Source organism: Lynx rufus, unplaced genomic scaffold, assembly GCF_022079265.1.
Source record: "Lynx rufus isolate CCGP_SWC_20201006 ecotype Redwood Valley unplaced genomic scaffold, mLynRuf1.p SCAF_1, whole genome shotgun sequence".
In the NCBI taxonomy this organism is placed as follows: Eukaryota; Metazoa; Chordata; class Mammalia; order Carnivora; family Felidae; genus Lynx; species Lynx rufus.
Window position 1 is genome coordinate 111,603,585 of NW_025814823.1, and position 17,519 is coordinate 111,621,103.

At 37.6% G+C, this 17,519-nt stretch overlaps 1 protein-coding gene across 1 annotated transcript in view; it reads left to right on the forward strand.

Annotated features, from left to right (window-relative positions):
• PCBD2 (pterin-4 alpha-carbinolamine dehydratase 2) overlaps positions 1–16,978 on the forward strand; it is a 52,914-nt gene extending 35,936 nt beyond the window's left edge. Inside the window, exons 3-4 of the mRNA XM_047084877.1 lie at positions 15,381–15,461; positions 16,682–16,978. Of these exons, the coding sequence (XP_046940833.1) occupies positions 15,381–15,461; positions 16,682–16,777 (177 nt within the window). The 3' untranslated portion in view covers positions 16,778–16,978. The remainder of the gene's footprint in view (positions 1–15,380; positions 15,462–16,681) is intronic.
• Positions 16,979–17,519: the final 541 nt, after the last annotated feature.

Here is a 17,519-nt window from a genome sequence, read left to right on the forward strand (position 1 = left end):
AAAAAGACCCATTTTTTACCAGAACTCACTCTTGATAGCACTAACTTGTAATGTCGCCAGTAATGTTGCAGGCTTATAACATGTCACCTTAAAAATTTACAACTATGCGTAGTGTTAAATTCAAACCCAAGTTAATGAATGTCTGTTGTCTGAAAAAGGATACTTTCTGTTTAATTTCACAGATTGCATTTTCCGTTTAATTTCACAAGTCAAAAGGCTCCAGGTTGTGACAGAAATGTACCTATTTGCTGTCTCCGTTCCTGTACAGATGCCCGTGAAAACTGGTGCTGGTCAAGTTGGCTCAGGTTCTGCGCATGCTGGGACTGGCGGAACTGAGTTCAGATGTTGCAGTGTCCACTTCAGTGGTGCTGGGGTTGGGATGTGCATGCCTCTTCTCTGCTCTCCCGTCTCATCCAGCTGTATTTTAATCATCTCATTGCTTTCACTGGAGGAATCCTCTTGTCCACTGGTCTTTATAGGCAGAGAGAGTTATATATATATTTGTCTGGGTAAGCAAATCGATAAACTTTCAATAAAGCGTATCAGACCATTTCTTTGGCAGGACCGACAAGAACAGCTTGTGAAGCAGAGCTGTTTCCAATGGAGCATGAAAAGCTTTGAAATTTCTCAGTAATAGCAGAGGGCAATATTTGAAACCATCCCTAAACAGTTGTTTTCCTCTTCCCTAACCAAGTTTATAAAAATTTGGTCAGACAGGCGTTTTGTTTTGTTTTGTTTTAAAATATTTTCAGTGTCTTGTTATCTGCTGAATGCACATGTGTTCCTGCACTTTTTCTTTCACGATTGAAACTTTAAACCCTTCCCTTAAGTCCCTCTAAAAACCTTCCTTTGCCCAGTACGGTTTGCATATGTGAGAAGGGTTGAAGGGATCTGGACCCTGGAGAAACCTCACGATTTGAAATCTGCCTGAGTAGTTGTTCACCAGGAATGGCCATGGTTAGTGCCATAGGGGCTCTTTGTCTTTCTCTCCTACCAAGATTCCTTACCCCAAAAAGACATTGGTTAATTGGGGTGTTTCAGTTTAGTTAATCACATCATGAGTGCCTGTGAACATAGCAAGAAGCATGATTGAAGCATTTATAAAAATTTGGCTCATAGTAAGTCCCATAATTTGTTTGAAAGAATTACCTCTTCGGTGACATTAAAAAAAAAAAACCACAAAGATTGTGGTTTATAACACCACACCTGGTCCAGATTGTACTGGATGAATCCATATTTGCTTCACTGTAAATGATTTTGAGGGTGGAATTCTTGGATTGCTTTCTGTCTTGTAAGCCCTTGACATTGTACTGGTACCTGTGTGCGCACAAACCTCCTGACATGGGAAAGGCCGGCTCAGCCTCCCACTGAAATGGAGGTTGGCTGCATTTATTCTGCATGTTCCTAGAATGAGGAAATGATATGACAATAAACAGAAATGCCCTTGCTGAAGAGAGAAGGGAAGCTGGTGTTTATCTGGTCAGGTGGTTTAGATTAGCCATGATGCGGCTCTGTATTATGTTACTTTAAATCATTGTGTCCCAACAGGACATAAATTATGAAGATTGTTACAGTATGTTTCATCCTATGTAAGATCAACAAATTGGAATAATTTTTTTATAGGAAAATCACAGTGCTTTTGGCAAGGCTATTGAAGCCTTTAATTTGACTTGGGTATTTCTAAAATATTATTGCCTAATATATAAAGTATGATTTGCATAAGGTATGAAATAATAAACTTTTAAAAACAAAAGGGAAGGATTTCTCTAGCAGCTGCATCAAATGGCAGAGCACTCCCATTCCATCCATATCTATATGTTTTCTTTGTCCCAGCGTCTTAGAGCCAGTTGTGTGCTCTTCCTCTAGTGGGATTGCAAATGAGCTGTGCAGGTCTTGGTGCAGACTTGGAGCTTCGCTGTGTGCTGCCTGCCCATCAGCCCTCATGTGCACAGAGAAGGCAGCCGCTCTGTGGTGGAACAGAATGGGAGCCTGCTCTGAAGAGGGAAAACAGACTTTCCCATGCAGGACATGCAGGAAAACAAACCATTTTTTTTCTTTCTTTCAGGATATTAGGAATTACTAAAAAAAAAAACAAAAAACAAAAAACAAAGCAAAACCCCAAACCCCCCAAGTCCAACTTGATCAACAGCTGAAGCCAAGGTAATTTATACAGGAGTATTGCAAAAAGAATTGACCTAAGTAAGCACTTATTCTTTTGTTTCTTCTGTTCATTACTGTTTCCTGCATTGTGAGCCTTATTTGTGAATTTTTAACACAGAGACTTAAATTTTTTTCATTTGTATTCAGAATACAACTGAATTTATTTGGCCACACGGAGCAAATTTTCTAGATTAAAAAAAAAAAGAACAGCTTAGAATTCCTTTGTGTGATATTGAAGCGGATTGGAACCTTTTCAGTGCACCACAGTAGCATGTGTTCTGTGCAAAGCGCTCTGCATGTTTTTATGAGACCTCCTCACACAGTGAAGTTAAGTAGTAGAGCCTCTGATTCACAGGGACTAGGAGAGGTGAGGGAGGTTTAGGATTCGCTCAAGGCCAGAGAATGAGACAAAGCTGGGATTAGAATTTTGCAGGATGAAATGACACCATCCACCAGACCTTCTGAGTCTTTTGATACCAAAAACAGGGTAAGTGCTAAGTCTGTTTTACTCTCTGTGTGTCTCAAGCCCTGAGAATATTCTTAATTCGTTAGTAATACTATTTAAAATACAGAAACAAGAAAGTCCCTAGTTTCAATCTGTTCACCATAGTAAGATCACTCCTTAAACCTCATCATAACAGGTTGAGGATGAATTCTGAATATATTCGTGGTTTGCTTTAGCTCAGTGCCTGAAGACTCTGACAGGTTCAGGGACCTTTCCAAGTTCACAGCCTATGTGTGCACTTTGAAACAAATAAATACAGATGCCTTAAGAGATGGTCTCTTTCCTCACCAGGCTCCTTCTGGATTGACACTGTTTTCTCCGAAGTGGGTCTGGCAGGCTATTTGCTTGCAGTGATCCCTTGCAGCTGTCTATCACTGGAAGTCCTCTGCTGTATTATCAGGATCCCTGATTAGGCTTGAATATTTGTATTTGAGTGATGTATTTTTCTTACAGGAAACATTAGCAAATGTTGCCAAAATTGTACTTAAAAACTCTTAAAAGAAGAATTGATTGCATTTAGAACAAAGCAAAGGGAAGCCTAAGTATTAACTTGATGTTGTGACAGACCTTTTTATACCATCAGATATTTTGTGATGTCCAGTGAGATGAGACCCTGTTTTACAAAATGTGTACTGTTTGTAGAAGATGTATTTTCTGTACAATTAAGCTAAATGAGGCATTGCTTTGTTTCTTTAAAATAATTTTTGAGGTCTCCCTGACCCCTTGTCATGCCGTTTGGGGGAGTAGGTGTTCTTTCTGCTCTAAGCCCCTGGTCTCTTCCTTCAACCCTTTTGGTTATTGTTGAAGGATCTCGACTTTGAGTTTAATTTTATATACTCCAGTTGTAGTGGGAGCTTTTTGCCTTCTCTCTCTCTTTTGAAATTTATCTGACAATTTCATGTCAGATATACACTAGAATTACATAGTTGCACCTCTTAAAACGAGCCATTTGATTATAAAGAAGAAAAGGTAAGGAGTAGGCTGCTATTTTGCCTATTATTTGATTTTTAAAAATGTATTTGGCCAGATCTTCTCTATATCTTAGTGGTTTGGATGCATAAAGTTAAAGCCTAGGGACATTTTTCTATATAGATTTGAATTTTTGTAAGTTTTATAATGATGACAATGCTAAGGGGCATCAATTCTAATTCTTTAAGAATCTAATTCATAAATTCTAATTTGCTAAAACAAAACAAAACACTTGGGTAGTCTTTGTAATACCTCTTACCTCATGAGACTCCTGAAAGTGAACAAATAGGGATTATCAGCTGGTTAGGAAAGAGAGCCTCCAAGGGGGCTTTTCCAAAGCAACTGGCTGGCAGTAATGAACAGCCACCGTGAACAGTGAGGCATCAGAAGTTATTTGACATTGGGAAACTCCGGGTAAACGGCTTCTCTCATGGATTCCCCTTGGGGTGATTTTGAAACCCTGGTTTCCCTCTGCTTTAGGGGGAAAGGATGAACAGCAAATGGTCAAACGTGCTGATTCCAAGAGAGCAAAACTAAAGGATTGTGAGAAATTTTAGAAGCAGCTAATCAGGTGGAGCTGTTGGTATGCCGCATAGTAGCTGATTAGTAGCTGATGATGATGTGGGGAGATGTTATTTATTTATTTACTTATTTAACTTTATTTATATATATATATACATATTTATTTATTTATATATAAGCATGACAAGATGGGTTTATTGAAGTTACTATGGATATCCCATGGGGAGGTGTAATTTAAACTTACGTGCAGAGAACTTTAGAAATGAGTAATGTCTTTTCACGGAAGAGATCTTCTCAGCTTGTAATCATCTTGTCCAGAAAGCTTTTTAGGCACACATCAGATATGTGGTATCTATCTAGTTAGAGGACTTTCCCTAAAAGTGGAACAGAAATAATGAGCTCTTAGGTAAAATTGTGGGTGAAGGTGTTTATGTTGGTTAAACTCTGCTGCCTGGAGAAGAATAGATACTCTTCCGTAGACCTCTGTCAAAGAGTTGTTTTCCTACCCTGGGAATTTAGTCGTAATTTACTAATGTAATTATAAATCCTAGTTCTGCAAAAGAAAATTATTTTGCAGCTTGCTTCATTTAACAGTATATGTTGAAGGTAGTACCATGTAATTAGCTAAAAGCTGTCTTATTTTTCTGAATGGCTGTTTAGGATATTAGGGTAATTGCCAAAAATGGTGACTTAAGAACTTTTCTTTTTTTTTATTAAGGCTCTGCAGTGTTACGGTTCTGTGAGCACAGGTTTTGAAGGTAATGTGTAGGAAGTGAGCCTGCTATCTCTCGGGTAGTATACTTATTACCACCAGCTGAAGGGGCACTAACTTAGCCTACAACGTTGTAAAGCAGGCTGCTCTTTCAGTAGCTTGTGGGCATTGTCTCAAGTGTCTGGGGAAGCCAGTTTTAAGTTCAGAGTGGGATATTCTTGGCTTGAGTTATTGGAGATGTTGCACTCTGTGGTGGATCAAGTAGAAGGCAGGTAGATTAGCGGCCTGGGACTGGTGAGGGTTGTATCTATCTCCAGACACATATACGGACTGCCTAGGGGGTGGTCCTCAGGTAAGATCTTTAGTCTGGCTCTTCAGGGAGACATGGGTCACGTGCTTGGCTAAGATGCTTACTGACAGAGTGCCGGTTCCACTGGAAATCTTTCTATGAAGAAGATCTACCCACTGGAAGATTTCCACTGGAAATCTACCCACTCAGAGAAAGTTTTCCGTATGTTTCTGATTTTTCTCATCCTTGCAAGAGGGAATTTCTTTGGTCTTCCAGTGGTTCTTATACTAGGTTCAGAAAGGAATTCTTCCTCTCCGGGCCCTAGACACTATAATATTAAAATGTTGCTGATGATAATAATCACTAGCATTAACTGAGTGCCGGATAGAATGCCCAGTAAACTGCAAAGTATGTTAAAGAAATTACATTTTTACGTAAGAAGAAACTGAGGCTCATTTCAAATGTTAAGTGCTAGTTAACATTCAAATGTTAAGTTCAGATAGCTAGTAAATAGCAGCACTAGGATTTCAGTCTAGGTCTCTGACCCTAACGTTTTTGCATTTGACCAGTTGTGCAGTGTGCTCAAAATAAGAGTGACACTTGGGAGGAAAAAAAGCATGGATCAACTACCCCTTTGGTTGTGTCTGTTCCTCACAATTCTCATGTCGCTAGTCAAGGGTATTCTTCTGTTGCCTGCAGTGGCTAGAACAGTTAACAGTCTTTTTCATGAGAAAGTCACGGTGAGTCACATAATGTTCTGGGGCAAAGGACGCCTTTCCTTGGTGCACCGAACGATGTTTATGTGATGGATCAGTCACCAATACCAAGGGAAGGTCCCGTCCTGTGACATGTGCGTGCTTGGCAATGATCTTGCTATGCATTTTGCTTAATAATTTTCATTATTTTTAATTAAAGTTGAAGAAGTGCAGACTCTAGCTGAAATTAAGGTAGGTTGTATTGCCGGAATCTGGTAATTACTTTAATTGATCACAAGATAGTTTCCTTGATCACCAATTAGACTAAATTGCCGATCATGTTTCAAGACGTGAAGAAATGCCCAAACTGATTTATGTAATAGTGTTTTCATTTCTAATCAGACGTAAATATCATTTCCTTCCATAGCAATTGTGTTTTATAAAAGAAGAGTTCTAGGCCTACAAACGTAAAGGTGATTCATAAACAATAGAGTTCTAATTCATTGAATGGGTAAAGGAAGTATTTAGAGGCTTAATGGAGATTGTACTGGGGAAATTACTTTGGAGTCGCTGGTGCTCATTTTCTTAGTGGGAGATATGTTCTTTTTTAGTGCATAATTAAAATAGTCTATAATCAAAATATAAAAGGCAGCAGATTTAAAGAACATATATCAAAGAGAATTGCTCTGAGTAATGAAAGATTTGTATTGTAAGTGTGTGCTAGAAGTTAAGTCTTAGAACTTAATAAATGATACATGTTATTTGGACTGAAGCTGCTTTTTAAATTCAGGGTGCTTTTAAACATTTCACAGATTGATACAGGATTTTTGTTTTGGTTTTGTGCATCTGATAGTCTTTCATATTTTCATGGAATAAAATGAAACAAAAGGAACTTTAAGAAAAATTAAAGTTCCCAAAGAATACTTGATTTGGGGTTCACGGAAAAATCTTTTAATTGCTGATGGTTTGGAGATTTCCAAATGACAAACTTCATTGGTCTAATTTACGGTGATTGTAATGCTTACATTCCTTAACATGGCAGAGTGACTTAAAAAGTCATACTTCATCATGCATTCATTGACTTGTTCATAAAATGTTTGTAATTTGCAATAGAGGAAAGACTGAAACTATTATCAGCCATTATATGTTATTTGTTGGCCATATGTTTGTTTGAAATGTCCGTGGCTCAACAGAACATGGCTCATAGACAAACTATGCTGTAAATTGGCACTAAAAACCCACCTAAACAGGTAGGCCTATGTTAAGAAGTTAACATGAGCCAAAATATTTTAATATGAACCATGTTACATACACTGTAGTATCTCAGCTCCCTTTAGAGTGAGATCTTCATTTGCATGGCATCTTTGTTTTTTTTTCCAAACTAACTTTTAAAAATAGAATAGGTGTATGTGTGGTATAAATTCAGAAGGCAACCAAGGGTCTAGTAACTCTTTTCCTGTCCCTGATTCTCAACCATCCAGTTTCCCTTCACCTGCTGTCATTCGCTGTTACCAGTTTCTCATGTGTGGTTGCAGAGATATTAATGCATGTAGTTTCTTCTCTTTTTGTACAATTCAGACTATTGTTATGCATTTGTTTTTCATTTAGTAATATGTCTTGGAGGTTTTTCCATGTCAGAAGATAGTTACTTGATTCTTTTCAGTGGCTGCATAGTACTCCAGTGTGTAAATGTACCCTCATCTATTTAATCAGTTTTTTACTGATGGACCTTTGGCTTTTTCAAATCTATGACTCTTACAAGCTGTGCAGCAGTGACCATTCTTATAATTTATGTATAAGTGTGTCTACAGGACTAATTTCTAGATGTGTAGTTGTCTAGCTGAAAGACATGGGCCTTTTTAATTTTGATGAATGTTGTCAAATTTTCTTCCAGAGTGATGATATCAGTTTATGTTCACCAGAGACATGAGTGCCTTTTCTCCCCTGTCTTCATCAACAGAATATTATCAGACTTTTTGATCTTTACCAAACTGATAGATTTAACTTAGTTTCCCACCCCCACCAACTTTCCTGAGATACACTTGACTTAAAACTTAGTATTAATTTGTACTTCTTTTATCATGTATGACGTTGAGCAGTTTTTATGTTTAAGAACCATTTGATTTCTTTTGTTATCTGTCATGTCCTTGGCTCATTTAAAAAAATTGGGTGGTTGATCTTTTTCATATTAATTTGTAGGAATTATTCATGTTGAGGAAATATGTACTGCAAGTACAGCTTACTGTTTGTCTTTTAATTTTGTTTGTTGGTTTTTATTGCCATACAGAAAAAAAATTTAAGGTAGTAATATTTACCTGTTTTTTAGTAGTGGTGTAAAGTTTTCTGCCTATAGAATTCATACATTTCTTGTTAAGTTTATTCCTAGATAATTTTTGGTACCATTTTAGATGGCATCTTTTCTTCTAATATATTTTCTAATTAGTTGTTGTTAGTATAAAAAGGCTTTTTTTTTTTGGCTTGACTTTACTTGGGAATCGTCTTGACTTTAATGGGAATGTTCTACTATTTCCCTTTTAAGAATAATATTACCTTTTGGACTGAGACTGTGTTCCTTTATTTAAAGAGGCGTCCAATTTGGGTTCTTACTAATTGTTGTTATGATGAACAAACAGTGATGATTACCCATGTAGCCAATTTTGGTATGTACATTTTGATGCTGTGGTTACATGTTCCTGTATTACCCTCCAAATATAAAGCAATTTTTGTACTCATTACTTGCTATAAAGAGAAAACAATTGATAACAACAAAAAGAGAGGCCATATATTCTTATTTCATTAAGAGTTTTAATACATAAGAAATACTGAATTTATCAAATATCTTTTCAGAATTTGTAGAAGTCATGATTTTTCTCTTGATTGGTTAATATGGTGAAATATATCATTATATTTCTTATATTGAGCCTTCCTTAGAATAAATCCCATTTGTTCATGGTGTTTTGCTAGGTTTTGTTTATTAAGATTTTACTTAATGTGAGATCAATCTATAGTTTTATTATTATATGCTATCTTTGCGGGAATTTGGAGACAGTGTGATGGTAGTTTATAAAAATAATTTGGATATGTTCCACTTTTTCTGTGCTCAGGAATAGTTTAGTTAGTATTAGGGTTAACTCTGCTTTCAAGGTTTTATAGAATTTTTCTTTGAAATGACTGGGAACTGTTACTTTTCGGTGTCACTCTCGTTTGTATGTTTTTGTCTTCTGGGATCAGTTTTGATAATTTTTATGAAGGAACTATTTTACCTATGTTTCGAAATTTATTTGTATAAATACTTGTATCTGTTTAAAATTACTTTTTTGTATGTTTTGAAAAAAATTTTAAATGTTTATTTATTTTGAGAGTGAGCAGGGGTGGGGTAGGGACAGAGAGAGAGAGAGACAGAAGATCCAAAGCAGGCTCTGCGCTGATAGCAGTGAGGTTGATGTGGGGCTTGAACTCACAAACCATGAGATCATGACCTGAGCTGAAGTTGGATGCTTAACTGACTGAGCTACCCAGGTGCCCTGAAGTATCTTATTTTCTGTTACATAATTTTTACAGCTTTTGGATTTATTAGTTCTGCCATTTTTCTTTCATGTTCATTTACATCTGCTGTTCTCTTTATAGTCATTCTTGTTCTCCTGCCTTCATTAATTTTTATTTATTTGTTTATGAATTTAATTTATTTGTTTTTACTCTTTCATTTTCTTAAGCATGTAAAGATGTTTATCCTGATCATTGCTTTACACATATCCTGTATGTAGTGCATACATTATTAATTTCTATTCAGTTTCAGTTCTAATTTCTTCTTTTAATCAAGAATTTAAAAGGAGGATTTAAAAAAATTTCCAGGTAGTACTTTTTGCTACTTTTGTTTTTAATTTAATCAGAGGATGTCGTCAGCACTGTTTCTACTTTTTGGAATTTATTGAGATTTTCTTTGTGGGCCAGTATATGTTCAATTTCTGTGAGCGTTCATTAAATATTTTATTTTATTTAAAAAATTTTTTTAATGTTTATTTATTTTTGAGAGAGAGACAGAATGCGAGTGGGTTGGGGCAGAGAGAGAGGGAGGCACAGAATCCGAAGCAGGGTCCAGGCTCTGAGCTGTCAGCACAGAGCCTGACACGGGGCTTGAACTCATGAGCCTTTGAGCTGTGAGATCATGACCTGAGCCGAAGTTGACCACTTAACTGACTGAGCCACCCAGGCACCCCTCTGCCTCATTGATTTTGTTGCTATGTTATTTGTAGTATAGCTATTCATAATTATTCAATCCTCATTGAAGATACACTTTATACATTAAAAAAAATTTTTTTTTACGTTTGCCTGTGTCTTTATTTCCAGCATTTGAGGTTTGCTTTGTGCTTCATGTAGTTTTCTCTTCTTCTTCTTCATTTTTTTTTTTTTTTTGATAGGGGATAGGGGCAGAGAGAGATTCTTAAGCAGTCTCCATGCCCAACCCAGAGCCCAACGAGGGCTTCTTTCCCACGACTGTGAGATCATGACTTGAACCGAAATCAAGAGTTGGACACTCATTCAAACCCTTTTTTCTTTTTAAGTTTTATTTATTTTTCTTTTTTAAGTTTTTACTTATTATGCAGTAGTCTCTGCACCCAATGTGGAGCTCGAATTCATGACCCTGAGATCAGGAGTTGCATGCTCCACCACCTGAGCCAGCTAGGTGCCCCAATGTTCTCTTCTTTTCAGTTGGATTATGGCTCTTTATGTTTATTGATTGGAAAGATGTTTGGTCTTGTTAACCATGACAGAGCCGATATAATTTTTTCTCCCTTCATTTAAATCATGATGGATTTGTGTTTTCTTTGCTTCATTTGAATTGTGTTTTCTTTGACCTAATTGTGAATGCTTTTATTATTATTTTTGTTTTTCTTGTGGACGCTATTATACCAATAATTTTACACAGCATACTTAATCCTCTATTTCTTTAGATTACATTTATTTTATTTTATTATTTTATTTTTTAAGTTTATTTATTTTGAGAGAGAGAGAACCAGCGGAAGAAGGGCAGAGGGGGGATAGAAGATCTGAACTGGGTTCCACACTGACAGCAGGGAGCCCAATGCAGGGCTCAAACCCACAAACTGTGAGATCATGACCTGAGCCAAAGTTGGACGCTCAGCTGACTGAGTCACCCAGGCAGCCCTTTAGATAGCATTTCTTTAGATAGTGATATTCCCACTGAGCAATATTAAAATTGAATTTCTACTTTCTTCTACTTTCCCTTCACCATGCAGTTTTATTTCATTTTATTTTTAGTTTGAGTGCTTTAAATATACTTTGGATCTTTCAACTTTCAGACTTTTTAAACTTTCATTTACCTTTTCCATTTCTTCCCCTTTTCTTCCATCTCTTCTAATAGTTAATAACATTGCATTGCATTTCATGACTACAGTCCCTGCAGTTGTTTTAAATATATTCCTAGAGCTGAGTCAGTTTGTTGCTTACTGTCTGTACCTTTGGTACCATTTTTCCATCCATCTGTAGTTACTTATATTTCATCCTTTAATAAAAATTTCCATAGAAAGGATGAAGAGGATGCATTACATTTGAACAACAGTTTAGTTGGGTATAAAATTCTTTGCACTTTGGTTTCCTTAAGTCTTTATAGGCATTGCTCCTCTGATTTCTGTGTTAAATGTTGGCACGTGGAAGTTTGAAGTTGGCCAGGTTATTTTTCTTTGTATAAATGAATTGATCCTTTTGACTAGATGCCAAAAGGATTTTTTAAGTCTTCAAATTCACTAACTTCACTGGGATGTGTAGAAATGGTTGAATTCTTACAATCAATAGATTTAAATCTTTTATTTCTGGAAAAATTTTTGAGTTATATCTCTAATTTCTTTCTGTGTTTGTTGTTGTCTTACTCAAAAAAGTTACCTTTATGTTAGATCTACTTTGTCTTCTGTACTTATTTTTAATTCTTATAAACTCTTATCAATTTCTAGTTCATTTTGTCCATCTTCTCAGACCTATCCTCTAAGCTTCTCACTGGATTGTTAGTGGTGTCTATTCTGCCTTGGGCTCCTGGCAGTTTTCTTTGATGGAATGGTTTTAGAAAGCCTGTACTTTTAGCTAGCTCAAGGCTTTTAGGTTCCAACTGGCATTCTGGTAACAAATAGCTAGGGCTGTAAAAAGAAATCTTAGAAAGAAGGGACAGATGCTTTTCACCATCTGCCAGTTTTGCTGTTTATTCCTGTTCCTTCTTTATTAATGCCAGATAATCAGAATTCCCTTTTGAGGTTTTGCTTTTTTCCTCTCCACTCATTTCACTTCCTTGCAGAAATCCTTTTTACTTTAATTTGAATGAGTATTGTTATGCATGTTTTTAATTTGTGGATTTAAAAATATTTGGGGGATTATTTGGTTCTGTTATATGGAAGAAGGATTATGAAATTGTCTCCTTGCTCCCAGAGCAGAAGCAAGCGTTCTCTCCCTAGGGAAGAATTAGTAGTAGATCCTGTGTAAATGGTTTATTGGGCTTTGTAATATTTAATTAAATGCAAATATTAGATGACAGTTGAAATATGTAAAGCAGAGGAATACACAGATTTGGAGGATCTTTGGAAGTGCCCTTTATTTTCCACCCCTTTTACGCCCTATGTAGGTATGGTAGGTTTTTCTTTGGTCAGTGCACCTCTTAGGGTATGAGTATTCTCTTTAAGTCCTATCTGTTATAGGGTAGATTTTGCTACCATGCTGAGAGCATGCTGGTAATTAAAAATTTGAGGAGCACTTCTGACTATGTTCAAATCATCCCCTTGATCCACTTGGTTCTTTGGAAATAGTAAGGGATGCTAAATGTCACTTTGGACCTTTAGGGTAACATAGTTCAAAGAAATTGTGGCCACAGGGCTTAAGAGCTTGGGTAACTGACTTTGCCCACCTAATTTCTTATCATTAAGCTGTTTTCCTCAGTCAGTGTGCATCAGGGTATTACTCCATAGTATATTCTCTATTTGTCTGGGATTTATGGCATGTGGGAAAAGGAAAATGCCATTCTTCTGGAGACACTAACTGGAATCTTCGATTTACAAGACCGTGATTCTCACTTATCGTTGCATTCTGTAGGGTTTATCATATGCAGTTTGGCCAGAGCAGTGCATGGTAGCAGTGTGTGCCATTGCTGATCTCTTACTTGGGGCCAGGAGCTGTGCTGAGTGCTTGTATGTCACCCATCTCATTTTTATTAGGGTGACTACATACTGCTTTTTATTATGATCCCCAGTTTACTGACCAGAGAACCGAGGCTCACGTGACAGGTTGTAGAGTTGGAATTTAAATTCAGCGCTTTCTGGTTCAAAAGCCCCTGCCTTTAATGACTGTATTACTATCTCTCAGGGGGAGTGCTTAACTTTGGAAGCCTTTTAAAGCTAAACAAGAGTACAGCGTTATAGGCAAACAGACTAAAAATTCTCATTATACATCATTTAATGCAGGTTAATTCTGTATTTGAATAAGATTTTTTTCAGTTTATTTATTTATTTTGACAGAGAGTGTGAGCAGGGAAGGGGCAGAGAGAGAGAGAGAGAGGGAGAGAGAGGGAGAGAGAGAATCCAGAGCAGGCTCCGTGCTGTTAGCACGGAGCCCGACACGGGGCTCGATCTCATAGAACATGAGATTGTGACCTGAGCCGAAATCAAGAGTCCAGTGCTTAACCGACTGAGCCACGCAGGTGCCCTGTATTTGAATAAGTAAAACAGACTTTCACTTTTGACTTGTTCTTCCCCTCACATAACCTAGAGAATCAGATTATGAAATGAGAAGAGGTAGGGGAGTGAATATTGTTTTCCACTAATAATTCCATACATGGTTAATTGGATTTTGCTTGAATGTTCTTCCTTTTCCTGACAGGTAAAACCTTCAGGCCTTTAATATCAAAATGGGAGTCTTTATCCTGAATAAAATCATTCTGTGATAGGAATCATAATGAGTGACACAGAATGGATTAAAAAATGGCATCTTCTAGGGGCACTTGTACCCCAATGTTTATAGCAGCACTTTCAACAATAGCCAAATTATGGAAAGAGCCTAAATGTCCATCAACTGATGAATGGATAAAGAAATTGTGGTTTATATACACAATGGAATACTATGTGGCAATGAGAAAGAATGAAATATGGCCCTTTGTAGCAACATGGACGGAACTGGAGAGTGTGATGCTAAGTGAAATAAGCCATACAGAGAAAGACAGATACCATATGTTTTCACTCTTAGTGGATCCTGAGAAACTTAACAGAAACCCATGGGGGAGGGGAAGGAAAAAGAAAAACGGTTAGAGAGGGAGGGAGCCAAAACATAAGAGACTCTTAAAAACTGAGAACAAACTGAGGGTTATTGGGGGGTGGGAAGGAGGGGAGGGTGGGTGATGGGAACTGAGGAGGGCACCTGTTGGGATGAGCACTGGGTGTTGTATGGAAACCAATTTGACAATAAGTTTCATATTTAAAAAAATGGCATCTTCTGTATTTATCACTAACTTGGAAATCCACTCTTCTGTCAGTTGGGTGATCTGAAAAACATGGCTCAGCTAATATCAGATTGGATTTTCTGGATATGGGTAATAAAATTGAATATTTGTTTATGTGGCTACAATGGGTACTGCCCTATGAATTCTATAAATTTGTAGTTAATGTGCCATTACCTTAGAGTCTTACCGAGTATTTCTGCTTTCTGGACACATGAGAGACAGACCCTCGTATTGTTAGCGATTGCCTTCATAAAAATTGGAAAACAAGCAAAAGGAAAAAAGTTTATCATCCTCTCAGAACAGGCTTGCCTTCCACTTAGCACAATTAGGTGTGCCCTTTCCCTGTGGTATGAAGACAGAGCCCTGCAGGTCTGCACTTAGGCCTGTGGCCAAATCTGCCTCCCTGTGCCCCGAGGAGGTCCGCTTTCTGTTCCTCATGGCCGTGCTGGGCAACAGCGAGAAGACCCACAGCAGGCAAGACAGTCTTTCCTGTTTCACTCTAGATGTCAAAAAACAGTCTTTTATCCTTTCCTGTCTTCTCTGGGAAATGGGATGGGGAAGTTTTTCATTTCTGCCAGTGCTTTTGCTTAAGACACACTTGGAAGTTATTTTTCCATAGTCTTGGGGTCGATGCCTTAGTTTGCAACCCAGTCACCAAACTGGAAAAGTAACCCATAAGATTGGGATCCAGGTAGTGAGATCCAGGGCACTAGGTTGAAGGGAAATTATTCCCGTGCTATTTTGGAGGGTCTTGTCCTGAGGACAATTAAACAGTCCAGACAGGTCACTGGGTGAGACCAATTTCCTGGTTTGTTTATTTGAGCCTGATTGTTTTTCACTGTTGAGCAGCAGTTCACGGTCCTGCTACACCATTCCCCAGCTCTCTGGAAAGCAGTCCCTTTCATATTTGATTTCTCCAGGCTTCCCTAAGGATCCTAGCTTTGTCTTCATCTGGCTGGATTGCTCTGGTCTCTCTCTGTCTCAGGTCCAGGGTAGAGGGCAGTGCCACTAATCAGTTTCAGCTCCATCTCATGCAGGCATTTGGCTTTATGTCCCGAGTTGCCCTGCAAGCCGAGAAGATGAATCACCACCCGGAATGGTTCAATGTGTATAACAAGGTAACTAAATTGCCTTATTTGGGGATCACCTTAGCTATGGGGTTCAGGAAACTTCATTCTTCCTTGTCATCCTCTGCAGCCAAGTGTCGTTGTGCTTTATGAAAGTGTTCTTTCTCATTCTTTTGCTGAGAATCCCTGTGTATTATTGCAAATTAGTAACAAATTTTCATATCTGCTCAAGAGAGCAATGACAAAGCTCTATTTTCATGCTTGTCTTCTATTGAAACTAATAGGAGCGAGCTGGGCCAAGTTGGGCTTCTGGATTTCACTTGAAAATCAGCCAGGCAGATAAATTTGTGAAAGAAATGGTAGCAAATAAGAAAGATAGGGCCTCGTTTGTCTTATTGAAATAAATATGCTCAAGAACTGTGCTTTAAATAATAACTGTTTATTAAATTCTGTATTCTAAGTGGGAACTGGCTTTCTAAAGACAAAGAGCAGGTGAAAAAGATTTTATGTAGTTTTTTAGGGGGCACAGTAGGGACAATCATGGTACCCCCCGAAAAATGTCCTTGCCTTTATGGCCATGACATTTGGAATATCTTACCATCTAGATTTCTATGCAGTTCTGTTTTCTCTTTAAAAGTCCTCTTTGAAAAAAGGGAAAATTTCCTGATGTACTTGGGATTTATTAGAATAATTCAGAACATGCAGGTACCACGGTAAACTTTTCTTTCCTAGTTTCTTCTCTTTGTCCATAATTTTGCTTTTGCTTTTTAATTTATTTTTCAAGAAGTGACAGTCTGTTCCTCCACCCCACCCCCACCCCACTTCCCTAATTTGGAAATGGGCTTTTCTGAACGTGGTTGCTAAGATATTACATTTGATAGCTTGGTTTTTCTCAGTGGCCTGAAAATAGTCATGTAATTAAAGTAATGGGAGTTAAAATGGAACCTTAGTCTCTCTCTCTCTCTCTCTTTTTTTTTTTTTTTTTTTTTGAGAGAAAAGATTTGAGATGCTGGCAGCTGAATTGCCCTTCATATGAGAGGACCTTTTTATCCCTGGGCGGCTGCTGGGCCCAACCTGAAGCAGACTCTGTCCCTGGAGTTTACTGGGTTTTGGAAATGCTGTGATGATTTGTAATGTAGTATTTTGTAAATCATTTAACCTCCCTAATTCTCAAATGTGAATGTGAATAATAGATTGATTTCTGAACCACCAAAGATGAGTACCATGAATTGCAAGCTACAGGTTTTAAAAACTACCTTTGTGTCTCTTAGGTGCAGATAACCCTAACCTCGCATGACTATGGTGGACTGACCAAGAGAGATGTGAAACTGGCCAAGTTTATTGAAAAAGCAGCTGCTTCTGTGTGATTTCTTCCAAAATGCATGTCAAACCCTGTACACATCTTAGTTGTCATGTATGTTGAAGGCAGTTTACGTGAACAAATTAAGTTGTAAATTTAAGCTCACCTTTTGCACAGTCTTGTACAATCAGTGCTTAATTACAAAATGATTTAAACTTGAGCCTGAGGTATTTTTCATTATTTCTAATTGTAAACATGAGGCAAACCAACCAAGGTAATTATATTCATAATAGTCAAAGAGAGAAATAGCATTCTTTCTCTGTTTTGTTTTGTTTTTATTTTTGAGAAAGAGAGAGAGAGAGCGCACGCATGAGCAAGTGGGGGAGGGAGAGAGGGAGACATGGAATTTGAAGCAGGCTCCAGGCTCTGTGCTGTCACTGCAAAGCCCCATATGGGGCTAGAACTCATGAACTGTGACATCATGACGTGACATGAAGTGGGATGCTTAACCTACTCAGCCACCCAGGCACCGGAGAAATAGCATTCTTGAAGACCAGAAATTGGGATGGGGGGTATTCACACATTTTATAACCCAGAAATCCAAGTGATTATGGTGACTTTGCCAATGCACTGTGTTGGAGGATATTTGTACGGTAGAAAAACAGTGAACCCTGTAGGTAAAGGGTTTTAACTGCATGCAATAATTCTTATGATGCCAAAGTTGATTTGGATTTTAGCTGCTATTATACCTATGTAATTAATTAGGTTACGAAGTCACGAAAATTGGGTAAGCTTTCTTGTGTTTTATC